Consider the following 14,750-nt stretch of genomic DNA (forward strand, 5'->3'; position numbering starts at 1 on the left):
TATGAAGAAGAGTTCCTTGGCACGATACTCCGTGCCGCTGGTGCGATAAGCATCAAAGCAAAAATAATCAAGCAATGACTTGATGTGAAAAGATTTATTAGGGACGTAGGAGTCCATTTTAGCTATGATGACCATTCCTTTGTGGGTGATATAGCTGGAGCCATTCTGGCCATAGAAGTAGTACTGGTCTAAAATCAGCATAAAAGCTGTACAAGGAAGACCTCTAAGGCTAGATCTGCGTATTACATAGTATTCAACACGTATGTTACCCTTCATAGCTATACTAGCCAGACATCAGTCGATAACCAGAGAATTGATACATATACGATCTATAAGTCCACATTCTGCCTCAGAACTGAATAAATCAAAACAAAGTAGAATAAACATCATCATGGCTCAGCTCGTTCCAGGAGTCCACACCTCTGTGTTGCTGAGTAAATGACTCGTCACGTCCCTCCCGACACTTCTGTTGCCACACTCCCAACTGTGTTCTGTCCTGCCCTCTCTCCCATCATCTGGGAAACTGTCCTGGTAACGCCTTCATGACCTTTGAGTTTATATATATATATATATATATATATATATATATATATATATATATATATATATATATATATATATATATATATATATACACACACACACAGACACACACAATCACCACTGGAAAGAAAATAAGAACGGTGAGTACTTTCGTTTATTACATCCTCAGACATAGTGGGAAAGATACAAGTGCTGAAGTCGTTCAATGCACACAGACAGCAGTGAGGCGGGAGCTCACTATTCCTCGTGGAGAGAAGGTGGACTGAGGTCTACTAATGTGACCTGACGTGTCTGACCTTCCTCCCCTTACACGGTGAGTGGACAGAGTTATTCTGGGGATACTTCCTAATAAAGGACATATTTACATTATGATCAAATGTGCCAGATAGCAAACAACTCAATTACATTTTTTCACTAAAAGAGCTTGATTGAGCAATGGTCTTTGCCCCTTACTCCTATCCTTTCTCCCAAAGTAAGAGAAAGAGAGGGAGTAAAAGAAAAAACAGAGAGAGAGAGAGAGAGAGAGAGAGAGAGAGAGAGAGAGAGAGAGAGAGAGAGAGAGAGAGAGAGAGAGCTCGGGTGGAAAAAGAGTAACTTCGCCAGCCAGATGCTGATCATTGATTACCATCCAAGCATATATACATTTCCCTCCTTGACGCTAACATATATAGAAGAACGTAACCTTCATAATGATATGTTATTCTTCTTCATTCTATATTTTCACTTCGTAATTCTATTGCGAGTATCTGTTTTGCTCGTACGTCAACGGCGTCTTCGTCGACCGACGCCGGGAAAGCCGCAGTTGTCATACGGCGCCGGCAAACCCTCGCAGAGCAGACGCAGTGAGACGAGCGGTCCTACGCGAACCAGATGAGTCGCCGACTTCTTCCTTTTTTTTAACTAATACGTTCACACTGACGTGTGTTGATTCATCATGAGTCAGCTGGATCAAGACGAAAAATTGATCATAGAAGTGCAGCAGTACCCGGGGCTGTACGACCAGAGCAGCTACGACTACCGAGACCTGAGGAAGAAAGAGAGTATGTGGCAATCTGTGGCGGACAGTGTCGGGATGCACGGTGAGTTCCTCACTATATTTCCTGTGCTACAGGGTTTCGACTCCCTCCTCCGTGGTTAGAGTGACGTTAGTGTGGGCTGATGTATCTTTCTTTAGTTATCTAGATTAATAAATATTAAGGGAAGTTAGTACATAGTACGGTAAGGTGACGAGCAACATAAACTTGTGTTCGATGGCTATGGGTTTAATACCGACGTCAATAAACGCAGCCTCGCACGCCATGGTCCGAGAGGCCAGGCTGCTGCTGCTGCTGCTGCCGCCACTGCTGGCCGCTGCTGCTGCCGCTAGGACTTGACGTTGGTGATCCTCCTAGCTGCTGGTGCTGCTGCCGCCACAGTTACTGGTGCTGACCGTTTTTGCTGGTATTGACCGCTACTGCCGCTGGCTAAGAGTGCTCCAGCAGCTAGTGCTGACCGCTGGTGCTAATGGTGCTGGCAGCTGCTGCTCGCTAGTACTGACTCTGATACCGTCCTCTCTCACTGGCCTCTGATGCTGGCGCTGGTGTTGACCGGTAATGCTAGCGTTGGCCGCTGGAGCTGGTCCTGGCCGCTGGTGCTGGTATTAATGCTGGACATTCATACTTCTGATTGTGCTGACCGCTGCAGCTGATGAGGGTGACGACCGCAAGTGCTGGTACTGGTGCTGACCACTAGTATGGTGCTACGGTTGACAGCAGACGCCGGCCCTGACCGATAGAGCCGGTGCTGGTACTGACCGATGGCTCTAGTGATGACCGCTAGTGCTGGGGAGAGCCACTGACGCTGGTGCAGACGGTTGATGCTGGTAATGACTTCCTGAGCTGACGCTGGTATTGACTGCTAATACTGGTGACACTGCTGACCGCTGGAGCTGATGTTGACCATTGGTGCTGGTGTTAAAGCTGGCCCAAGAAGTTAACATGATACTGTTCCAAAGTGGTTAATGTTAGCTTCATTGATTTGAATAGTTGATGTCAATTTGTCCCTCAACCAGTTAGGATAACAACCAATTTGGCCACAGTTCAAGACTCTGCTTACTGACGCAGGCGCTGTGATTATAAGATATATTTCTTTTTTGTTATTGCAGCCCGGGAGTGCCAGGCAAGATGGCGGGTCTTGCGAGACAAGTTCGTCCGGGAGATGAGGAAGAATGTCAACCCAAAGAGAGCTGGGACAGGAGCTCTGCAGGTTTACCAGGGCAGTTGGCCTCTCATGTCTCAGCTCATGTTCCTCACTTCTCATGTCAAACACCGACCCTACAGGTGAGTGTCTGAAATCATGACTCTTGTCCCCTCGTGTCCCAATGGTAGAGCCTCTTAATAAACTGTTGAAACGTTTGACACAAGATGAAAATCACTGGAAAGCTGTCTTACTTCAGCCCTCACTGGAGGACGCTTTCACACCTGACTCTTCTCTCGTACAGAGCTGGCCGAAGGGACACCTACTCGGATGCCGGAGCGACGGAGGACGAGGAAGAGGCTGAACCTTCTGACGAGGAAGAGGCCGATATAAAGCACAACCTCACCAACAGCATCCGCAACCCTACCCCACCTCGATGTCCAACCCCACCCAACCCCAAGAAGATGAAAACCCAGCTGTTTGAATCCGACCTCTTCAAGATTAACCATACAGACTTCGAACAGCAACAGCAGCAACAGCAACAACAACAACAACAACAACAGCAAAAGTTACCCAAAAGCTACCAGGTTGCCCTTCGAAACGAGGACGAGGAAAACGGGGAGAGGTTATTCTGCCTCAGTTTAGTTCCGGTGTTAAAGCGCCTAGACCCTGAGAAGAGAAGCTTGGCAAAGTTACAGATCCAGAGAGTACTGCATAATCTGGAGTTCCCGCAGGTAAGAGTCGAATTTTGAAACCTACAGTTAGGATGAACTCAGATGGTGAGAAAATGTGTATGAATGATGTGTATATATTTGTACAACCTTCATTTGTATTGTATTTCATTGTGTGTCCATCCGTCGTGTAAATTGGTAGTTCATATTCATTCTTGACTTCATCTGTTTAGATTTCTTTTTAAGGATTACATGAATGCATTAATAGATTGGTTATAAAGACTCATAGTATTATTATCATCAGTTACAAAACACTAGAAGATATCAAATATCATGACAACTTTGAACAGGAATGAAAATGAAATTTAGTTTTTGCAGCTTCAGAAAGGCCGCAAACACGCTTTTTCAAAACAAGCTTTTTCTTTAATGGTAATCTGAAATTTTCTTTACAAATGATAGCCTTCTTTATCAAAACTAATTCGTGAGAAAAACAATGTACTTCATCTGAGGAAATTTCATCTTGACATAGCTCGTCCATGTATAGATATGTAAATGCTTCTCATATTCTTGAAACTAAAGAATAATTACAAGAGGGTCTAGCATCATTCGCTCAAGTTATGTGACCTTAACACTTGAGTACAAAGTTAATTGATTGTTATTAAGTAAATGTACACTTGGATAATTCCTTGATCCCAGTTATAAAAGATCTGTCGCTATCATCGTCTTGTAGTTTGATATAAAGCTGAACTCTGAGCATATACATCACTGTAGAAATGAAACATGAAATCAAGATATTCATACAGTGTTCTTGGATTTTTTGACGTCTGTTATCACGAACTTCATATAGAATGAAAGGTTGATAGATTTTTTTCTGTGTACTAGAAACAACTTTACTCTGTTACTTTTTTAAGACATAGGCCCTAAATTCTCATTGTAAAGCTTTCTATTGATATCAGGGCGATTAAATTTGTGTTTAGAATAAGTATGCCCGTAGGAATTTGAGAGTGATAGGTAATTCAAATCATTATTGAAATTTCCATCGACGTCCTTTATCGTCTTCTCTGTTCAGATTTAGTTTATCTCCTCCAAAGTCTTCATCACGACTTACATTCATTATGATGATTAGAAAATCAGCGCATGATAAGCGATATCAATTCCAATTTATGGATAAATGTATGAAAAATATGAGAATATAGAACTAACCCCATACTTTCTATAGTTACCCATTCAATTAGAGAATGAACCTCATTTTTCCTTAAGAGAAAACGAATATTTAAGGAGAGACAGTTGTAAAAATAGGTAAGGTTCGAGTGTGGTATAGGGAATCCGTTATAGGAAGTCTGTGGACCACTTTAGACATAACACTGATTTTTAAGCATATTCCATTGCTTAATGACTTAGCTAAAGTCTGAAACTAAGATTTCTTTAAACCCAAAGTATAGCATTGTATCATGACCTGTGGTGTGCGGCACAGAAACATTTAACAAGGAGTCCTTGACTAGAAATCGTTTGTGTTATGAAAAATGAACTTTGACCCAAATAGATCGTCATTTAAACCGTCGAACCCTTGAATATTTCATAACAAATAAATGGTGGCTCATATGCCATGGAGTAGGAGTGCTAGACTACCAGTTTCGACCCTAGATACTGATATACTGCTGACGACCCTTAGTTCTTGATAACCTGGATGTTAGAGTCAACAAAGAGTGACCCGAAAACAGGACCTCTGCAGTCACGATCACTCTTACTATTGCTAGAGGAGGTTACTCTCGAGTCCTGGTGTCCTGGATAACCTCATGTGAAGTAATCTGTCCAATATATTACATGTATTCTATGTACAAGGTGTGGGATGTTATCATTAATATTGTGTACTTTGTTATCTTTACATATCAGAGCCACATTTGCATATTATGTTCATGTTTGCATTATGGAAAATTTTCTATCCTCTTTAGTATACCTAAAGTGAAATAAGTGTACTGTTTCAAAGATGTTGCTATATAGTTCATATATTATGAAGCGTTTTAGAACTGTAAGTAATCTTCAAGTTTTGTGTAATAGAAGTACAAACTTTGCTTATGTGAAACGCCTATTTTGAACCTTATTACTGTGGAATAATTGTAGCTTTATCTTCTATGTTCTGCTTGAGTATTTCATTTTGTACTTTACTTCTTTGTTTGATAATGCAGCACACACAGTCAACAAAACCATCATCAACCTGAGCTTTGAAGTTTGTATATATCTTCATAATGTCAACCTTCAGCTACGATCAGTTTCACAGTTCATAACGCAAGCATTTCATATATGATAATACCGAGATAGTTTAGTTATCATTAATTTGAAAATAGAAGCTATCAAGTTATCGTAATGAATGCCAGATTATAAAAGCCACAAAAATAAGGAGTAAATCATAGCCATTATTTTTTACAATGTTTACTATAACAGATGTACATGTACACAAAAAGCAGATCGGCGTGCGTACAGATTCTTAGCGTACAAAATTACAACCTTGAATTTCCAGTCTCCGTCTAGTTGCTTTCTGTCATTGCCCTCTAAGCATTAAGTGTTCCAGTAATGTCTTGAAGTTTTTAAGAGATAGTTAGTGGTTGTAAAACACGTGTTGGAAAGGTTCGGGGCTTATGGAACGTGTCAACATAATGTTAAGTGCTTGAACACAACGGGAAGAAAATTAGGGACGTTGGTGCGACTTTGCAACCCGTGAGTATGACGTTGCAACCCTTGAGCACAGTGGTACGACCCCTGGCGATAATGTCCCGGCCATAGTCCTGATCTTCATTTGGCAAGTCAATGGTCGTGTATCATCATACCCAAAGATCGTACCGTCGTGCTCAAGGGTCGTACCGTCGTGTTCATAAGTCATGTCGTTGTACTTATTAGGTTATAACCTGCCAAGTAGTAAGCAATGCTTTCTAAAAGATTAGATTAAAATTAAAAAAAATCTTCTTATTAAAGACTTTTGGTCCACTTACATCTTCGATGTAAATATCCCGAGATTCCATACCAAGAATTAGGCTAATGTACAAATGGTTGTGGTGGGCTTACGAGGTCTAAGGGGTTGTACGTAAAGTGCTTGGAACACAGTTGCTTGTTGGACAATGACTAAACACGCAGACGAGAGAGAGAGAGAGAGAGAGAGAGAGAGAGAGAGAGAGAGAGAGAGAGAGAGAGAGAGGAATGTGGTAAATATAAATTATAAAAAACATGGAAACGATGACACTCATTATATCATTCTAAGATCAATCTGATGAGAGATTTAACCTTTGACCTCACATAATGATTACTTAGTCCTTACAGTGAGGTCACGTTTGGAGATGACCTCCATCTGTCACTGGGAGTCTGGGTGACCCAATCTATGTCACCTGAGTCAAACTAGGCAAGGTCACGCCCTCTGTACAGTATTTACAGGTCAATACAGTACTTCCTGGCTGCGCACATTAACAACTTAATCCTTTGGATGAGGATTCTGTTGCTGCTGCTGCTGCAGTTGATGGTAGAGAAGACTTTACATAAATCCTCTTCTTCTATCTAGAGATTAGAATCTTCTATGTGTTCTCTGTATATAGATAATTCAGCAGAGTATCTGGACTCGGTTCTGAATTTATCGACCATTAATACAACACCAGACGATCAGGGCTCGAGGTGTTTTCTTATGAGAGGCACAACCCTTTCCCAGGTTCAAGAGGGCAAAATACAACAGCTTAAACACAGAACCCTAGGACTGTACGTGAACTGGAGAGGTTCTACATAGAACTCCTCAGTTGTACATGAACTGTAGGGGTTCTCAACAGCTTTTTTAACGTTTTCTAAACTTGCACTGGGTTTCAAGTTGTTCTTATAACAAATATATTAAAATTACAACAACATATCTTGCTATACCTAAGTAAAACAAATTAGGTAAGTGCATTTGGTTTCTTTATGTGGAAAAGAAAACGCTTGTGTGTAGAGGCGTCGCTTCTCTATCATCGTATGTATATATAAATACGTAAGATTGTTTGTTTAACATCTTAGATACACAGTAATGAACGCTTTTTTACAGATCGTCATACCAGTCTGCCTTATAACTGGAGCCTTGTCCTGTGGGCTACGAGAGACAGGACCACTCAATGACCTGCTGTCGCGCTACTGATAAGTGATGAGAGAATCTCTGTACATCTTCGTCTCTCCTGAGAAGAGGATTTGATTCCACGTGTACTCACGAGGCAACATCAACATCCTGGAGCTGCTTATTTAGAGACATCTGTGGTCTCTCGACCTTCTTGTCCTGCGACACCACACAAAACCTTCGACAGACGTCATCCACAGATTCACTGCACACCAGTCAACAACCATCTGTTATTTCAGAGTTCATTCAACAACTATGTCCTTCAAGCAACACCATATGTTCAAGCTGTACAGGTTGGCTTTTTTGTTAGTTCTTTCACATTTCAAAAGTACGTTTGACACCACCAGGTTTTGCTATCATTCGAGCCATCACGAAATGCTTCTTTCAAATGCACGTAATACAGATCTATTTCGCAGGTGCTTGAAGCTGTCAGCCTCTTCATTAATTGGTACCGGGTACCATCATACGCTTGAATGTGTGACGCACTCGACAAGGCCAGAACGCACTTAGAAATATCAGGTCCCCACTTCATGTGAAACTTACTTGATATTCTCAGGTCTATGACAGCTCTATCACGCATATTCACATGGATCAAGCCCATTCTAAGGCCATCGCGAACTCTAAGTCTTCGGATCCATCACGTATTTATAGATATAAAGTCCATAGCTTATCCAACACGTACTTTAAGATACCTGGTAAGCTTAAACTCATCAAGCACTCACAGATCCACAACAGATACAAAAACTCTAAGGATTTTCCAGGTCTTCAACAGGTCTAGGACGCACAAACAGGTTTCGGGCTCACTGCAGGTCTAGCATACACTCGGACGCTTCAGGTCCTCTACAGGTCCAGCACTCGGGAATGCCTGATGAATCAGGTAACAAGTCGACCCACAGCAACAAGTCTCACAATAACCCCATCTACTGGGATCTTTAACCTGAAGACTTTGTCCGGGGGTTCTTGCAGGTCACAGGTCAGTTGCAGTTCACAGATCAGCTTCAGGTCACAGGTCAGCTTCAGATCACAGGTCAGCTGCAGATCACAGGTCAGCTGCAGGTCACTGGCTCCAATAAAAGGCAGGCTCGGGTCAGTCCAACCCCAGAACTGGTTTGACATCCATCATGAGGGGTTTGGAGGCGGTCATATGGTGGGAGGAAGAGACGTGGGGGTGCATGGGAGGCACCTGGGTGACGACTGCGGGAGGATGGTACTGTACGCTCTCCAACTTCTCCTTCTGTAGGAGTTCGTCTCGTTTCTTCATTTGTTTCCTTTCTTTAGCTCGTCGATTCTGGAACCAGATCTTCACCTAAAAGAAAGACGAAGATGTTAACTTCAGAAAAATAAAACTGGGATGTTAAAGAACAATGCGAGTTAGGGAGTGAGTTGTGGGAGATCTGGTAAGCTGACTATGTGAGGAATGCTCGGATATTAATCACGGAAGAACAATTAGTAAGTTAATAACCGGACGATTAGTGTATTAGCTATGGCGGAGGAGGATTTGACAATAAGGATGTAACGGATTTAACTAAAGGAACATTACGTGTTGACATTAACAGAATTCAAAATAACAGAAACGCTGATTATAGGATAGTTATAGATACCAACTAGTCCAGCTACGAGAAAATTAGGTTAATTCTGAAAACCAAAAATGTGTTACTAACTATTGGACAGATGCGGTGTTAAATGTGAAACGTTAGATGTGTTGAATGTTGGTGAATCTGAACTTTAAAGATAATAGTGAGAAGACTGACACCTGTATCAAGTAGACTGATATCATTGTGAAGAAAAATGACACCAGTTTTAGGATGATTAATTCTAAGTCATCATAGGTGCCATGAGGTATCTTGAATCCGCAAACTTACTGATAGGTCAAAGTAACATCACAAGACTAATTGTAAACGATCTACAACACAAACGTTGCTTTGAACATGAGCGTAAATTCAAGTGATACTAAATGTATCACTTTCATGAATAATGTATCATTCATGGAGAATGATAATTTGGTTGGGAAGATCTTGATGATTCCATGATAAGGACTTTGATTATCTGATGAAAAAGACTGTGATAATGATAAAAAAAAAAGAGGGATGAGACTCTGAAAGATGTTTGATCGTCTTGCAGTTAAAGGTTTTATCACCCAGCAAGTAGATCTATGATAATCCAGTAATTACAACTAGTAATTGAGTTCTGACGTACCTGTCTCTCAGAGAGGCCAAGAGCCAGTGCCAGCTCTGACTTCCTCCTGATGGTGATGTATCTTGAGTAATGGAACTCCTTCTCCAACTCAAGTCGCTGATGGTCACTGTAGACCACTCGATATTTGTCTTTGGTCCTGGTCTTGCCTGCAACACAGACAGAAGGGTTAGTATTGAACAGAGTGGGGGAAAAATTAGACAGGATTCAACCTCTCGAATACAAGGAGGGGTTTGGCTTATATTGCGTAGAAGAGGGAAGAAGAGAAGGGATTCAACACTTACAATACTAGAAGAGGGCGAGTTGATATTGCATAGGAGGGAAGATCAATACGACCAAATAAAGAAAGCCTCGAACATTTACGCTTCCTCGTAACATTCTTTATTTACCTAATCCTCACATTGCATCGTAATCCACCAATCCTCTAGGATCTAGGGGATTAGATACCCTTTAGATTAAACATGCTAATTGTTACGCAAGATCCTGTGACTGACTTCCTGTTCTCATGTGTGTTGTCAGCCATGGGTGTGCTAAATTGATCTCCCGTTATTGAGGTCATGAGATAAGAGTCTCATATTTGCTTAGTTATAGCATTTTCTTGCTCTGTCATCACATACCTCAACAGGATAGAGATATAACGTCATGTTGGTCTACTGTTATAAAGATATGACAATATCTACTGTTACAAGACTCTGGGCTTTCTATATCTGCAAGTATTTGAGATTAATTCATTTTAGGTGTGCTCTTGTGTGAGTTTGCTAAGTTGGTTTACCAGTTGGAGGGTCAAACTAGTCTGGCTCTACCATTATCTGGTATTATCATAACCTGGTTCTACCATTATCTGTTTCTGCCAGTATCTGGCTTTACCGTTTATCTGGTTCTACTAATAGTTTTATCATTATCTGATTCTCCCATTCTGTGACTCTACTAGTGTTTGGTTCTGCCATTATCTTGATCTACCAGTATTTGATTCTACCAGTATCTGGGTCTACCAGTATATACCAGAATCTAACTCAACCACCATACATCTGTCAGATATCATTACACCCAGTGCATCCAGGATTGTCAAAAAAATATATATATAATGTGTATGAAAGTGTTAAAGATACATACTTGTAGACAAATGAAGTGATAGTAGAGAGAGAGAGAGAGAGAGAGAGAGAGAGAGTGTGTGTGTGTGTGTGTGTGTGTGTGTGTGTGTGTGTGTGTGTGTGTGTGTGTGTAATGCTTCTCATTGAAAAACCCAGCTGTTATCTTGGTGGTTTGGTCTGTGATAACACTGCCTAACTTTGCCCAACTTCCCAAAGCAGTGGGAGTCAATCCTCCTCCTACCTTGTGACATATGAAGATGGATTAATTACTGATAAGTGTCGTTGGTAATGACAGGGGCAAGATAACACTCCCGTAATGAGGATAATCTCTCGTCCTGGTAGTGATTATGACTGTCGTAGTTAAGTGTGGCTGAAAATGTCGTAGATAAAAAAGTGGCTGAAACAGAATTTGAGACAGATAGATAGATAAGTATGTATATATGTCTAAATGTTTTTTCTTCTTCTCTATCGTTTTCATCATCATGTTCTACTCCTTTTTCTTTTGGAACGAGAAAAACTGAGAATTACAGTCTCAAACATATAGCCAGTCTTATCAAAATATAATCAACAACGAAAAGAAATCTTTCATGATCTGAAAATTTTCATCAGCAAACCTTTGATACAAATATTTCTATTGTATATTTTTTTATGTCTATAATTCATGATAATTTATAACCAACCTTCGCTGATACTCATAACAAATTCCTAAATATCTTCGTAATCGGACTCAGACGAACGTAACTATTATGTAATGAGCAACGCATGACCTCGAAGTTTATGGGTTGATACGAGAGGTCGAAGTTTATCTCCAGAGAACTAAGAAATCTGCTTTTATCTGGTTGCGTTACATAGAAGCTGTAACAGGTGTGCTATGTCTTCACACACACACACACACACACACACACACACACACACACACTACGCGGTGTAGCAGTTAGTTTTACGGACCGTGAGTTAGCATGTGCCCTCCCGGGGTCAGATCCATATGGGGTTTAATCTTCCCCTCGGGACTGGTCGATAAATGAGTGCCTGATCTGCGTGTGTGTGTGTGTGTGTGTGTGTGTGTGTGTGTGTGTGTGTGTGTGTGTCAAGATAGGCAATGAAAAGACTCAGAAAGAAACAGGAAGAGAGGATGAATCAAATCGTTGATGGAGGGAATGAAGTGAATATAATAAGTGGTAACGGACGAGAAGCAAGTGGTGGAACTGCGTGTGGATAATGGGAGGGAAACAGATACAGAATATGGAGGAGGTAGGAGAGAAGTGAAGAGAATCTGGGAGCAGGATGGAAGGGGAGTTGGAACTCCCACACCAGGTATGATGACCAGTAGGGTCAAAGCGAGGCCGCCATGATAAGGTAGATCCCCTCTTACTGACTCCTTCGTATGCCTGTGATGTGGTGATCAGGTAAATGAATCCCAGGGAGAAATCCCCACAAGTTAGATGGACGTGCCAGTGTCCCGAGACTTCGGATGTTAGAATATGTTATTGTATAAACCGCTCATGAGTTCTACACTCGTAATCATAGGGGGGGGGGGGGGAAATTATCAAAATAATTTCCCTAGCGGTACTGGCTGATAGCGACGATAAGAAGGAGATAAAGAGGTGTTAATCCAGGCATTGTCGGTTGCCTGGAGGTACTTCCATCAGCTGTGTGGCGGTCCTTTCCACCCGCACTGCTGCCGCTCCTACTGGATAGGATGGACGCTTTGATTACATTCTCCGTATGTGCCTGCTGGATGGGAAGGATCCTTTGTTTATCCTTTCCAGGGTTATTGCTGAACAGAAAGGAGCCTTAGTCTATCTTGTATTCCTGGTAGATAGGGAGGAGCGATCGTTTACTTGTTCTGTCTGCTTTTGCCAGATAGGAAGGAGAGATTGTTTACCTACTCCTGGCTCGCCTACAGCCACCCGTTGTGGTACACTATCCATTTTCATCACCCGTCCTCATGTGTGTTTGTTGTAAGTATAGGTGTTTGTAACCTTGTTTTTGTCCACGTTTGTGCGCATGTGCGTTTTTGTTGTATGAGAGTTTTATTTTCACCTGAACAGAAAAACATCTACACAGTTTGCTTTATTCTAAGTCACACCTTTGCCTCCCCTCGCGTGGTCTTCCTCCACATCCTCTATGCTACAGAGGCTACTGGATACAAGACACGGAACATCATCCTTGGTCTCTTCAACATCACCTATCAAAAGGCGCTAAACACTGCCATCCTCCCAGCTCACCCAAACCATCGTTTAGATTTTATCCTACAGTTCAGGAAGAAGTTATTGCACTATTGTTACCACCGTCACCTCCTGCCTCCAGAGATCCCTCCACCCCTCGTCGCAGTTCGTCACAACACCACCACCATGTCTATCTGAGCTTTTCAGACCACTACTGGAACAGCTGCCCCATCCCTGTCACTGAGAACATATCAATAACCAGTAGACTAACATCCTTGTGTCTAAGTTATATTGTCTATATAAACGTTTATGTTTTGCCATATTTTTTTCTGCATATCTTCAGCCTCTGGCTGTAGTCAATTCAGTAAACTGTCAATTATTATCTATATCATTATTATCATAAGTAGTAGTAGTAGTAGTAGCTTTGTCCAGGAACCCATTTTTCGATCAGTCCCCAGGGAAGGATAATCACTTGGGATGACTGTAGGTCGAATCCTGTGAAGAGGATTCGAATCTAAGTGAGTCCGTGCGTCAGTCATGGTCAGCGTTGATAGCCACTAAACCAATCGAAACCTATTCTCCACTTCACCATGTGCACTGTTATCTATTGCGAAAAAGAATGACAATATACTCCAATAAAATCAGAGTCAACTATTAAATAATTCACACCAACTTTTGACTTCAAGAAGGAAGAATCAATTTTGCCCAGTTCTGTCCAGAAACTTGAAGTCATTTTGATGTCCTTTTTTTAGCCCCAAATAAATCCTAGATAAGTCCTTAATATATATCCTTTGTAAACCTGACTACATATCTTATCAGTGATTAAGAGTCCTTCACAGACACACACACACACACACACACACACACACATACACACACATGAGTATATTTTTAGCAATGTTGAGTATTTTCACTGATATTTTTTGTGCCATTGGAGTGCTGTCAATCAAGATCATCCTATGATAAACAAAATATCTTGCTGTGGGTCCCCGGATGAGGGGGGGAGTGGGATGGCACAAACGATATCCAGATCCTGCGTATATTGGTTCGAACCCCCCAAATTAATCTCCCCTTTTTCGCATTAGTTTGCGTTTACGGGCTAGGCCCTGCAATATGATAAGAGTAATGAAAGGAGAGAGAGAGAGAGAGAGAGAGAGAGAGAGAGAGAGAGAGAGAGAGAGAGAGAGAGAGAGAGGTAAAGTGAATATGCGATTTTACCAAAAATAGTTGAATATCTGTATAAAAACAATTTTCTTCTGCCTTCCATAAAACATTTTACTTGATAACGACGGAAGGTTCTATTTTAAGCTACATTAGGAATTAATCAGTATTTACTGCACTATTACGTGATGATATCGCTTGCATGATTTGGTAATTGCCTTAAAGTAAATATGGATTTATCCTGACCTAAGTTTAAGCTTATGAAATCCTCTGCAGTTTCTCGCTCGAATCTGCCATCAGCACTGTGTCATCAGCAAACAGTAACTGATTCTTCTCACAGGAACTCACCCATTCCTGACCGACTCCATCAGCCTGGCGGAACAGAACACAATAGCTTGGTCCCTGACCTTTCTGTTGAAGCAGAAGACCTCCAGCAACATTGTAAGGTATACGTAAGCAAGATCCCAGACCCAGCTTTGGACGTACAGGACCTTCGAAACACTCGTGGGGTGTACGCAAGGTAAGGTAAACCATCTAAGTATGAGTAATGTAAGTAGTTATAGGCAAGGTAAGGTAAACCATCATAGAGTTAGGTTACGTTGATAATCCATGTCTCTAACGATTGTCC

The 14,750-nt window shown here is 41.5% G+C and overlaps 2 protein-coding genes across 3 annotated transcripts in view; one reads left to right on the forward strand and one right to left on the reverse strand.

Moving 5' to 3' along the window:
- Positions 1-1,195: 1,195 nt before the first annotated feature.
- LOC139757144 (uncharacterized) lies at positions 1,196-3,735 on the forward strand. Its single transcript, XM_071677243.1, has 3 exons — positions 1,196-1,622; positions 2,687-2,861; positions 3,023-3,735. Exons 1-3 carry the CDS (start codon positions 1,478-1,480, stop codon positions 3,468-3,470), a joined length of 768 nt encoding a protein of 255 aa, XP_071533344.1. The 5' UTR covers positions 1,196-1,477; the 3' UTR covers positions 3,471-3,735.
- Positions 3,736-5,812: 2,077 nt separating this feature from the next.
- The window catches only part of LOC139757270 (uncharacterized), a 31,690-nt gene continuing 22,752 nt past the window's right edge, over positions 5,813-14,750 (reverse strand). For both annotated transcript variants that reach the window (XM_071677609.1, XM_071677610.1), the window contains 2 exons: positions 9,706-9,851; positions 5,813-8,815 (listed from right to left, as the gene is read on the reverse strand). In XM_071677609.1, the coding sequence (XP_071533710.1) occupies positions 8,597-8,815; positions 9,706-9,851 (365 nt within the window). In that variant the 3' untranslated portion in view covers positions 5,813-8,596. The remainder of the gene's footprint in view (positions 8,816-9,705; positions 9,852-14,750) is intronic.

Source organism: Panulirus ornatus, chromosome 25 (genome assembly GCF_036320965.1).
Source record: "Panulirus ornatus isolate Po-2019 chromosome 25, ASM3632096v1, whole genome shotgun sequence".
Taxonomy (NCBI): Eukaryota; Metazoa; Arthropoda; class Malacostraca; order Decapoda; family Palinuridae; genus Panulirus; species Panulirus ornatus.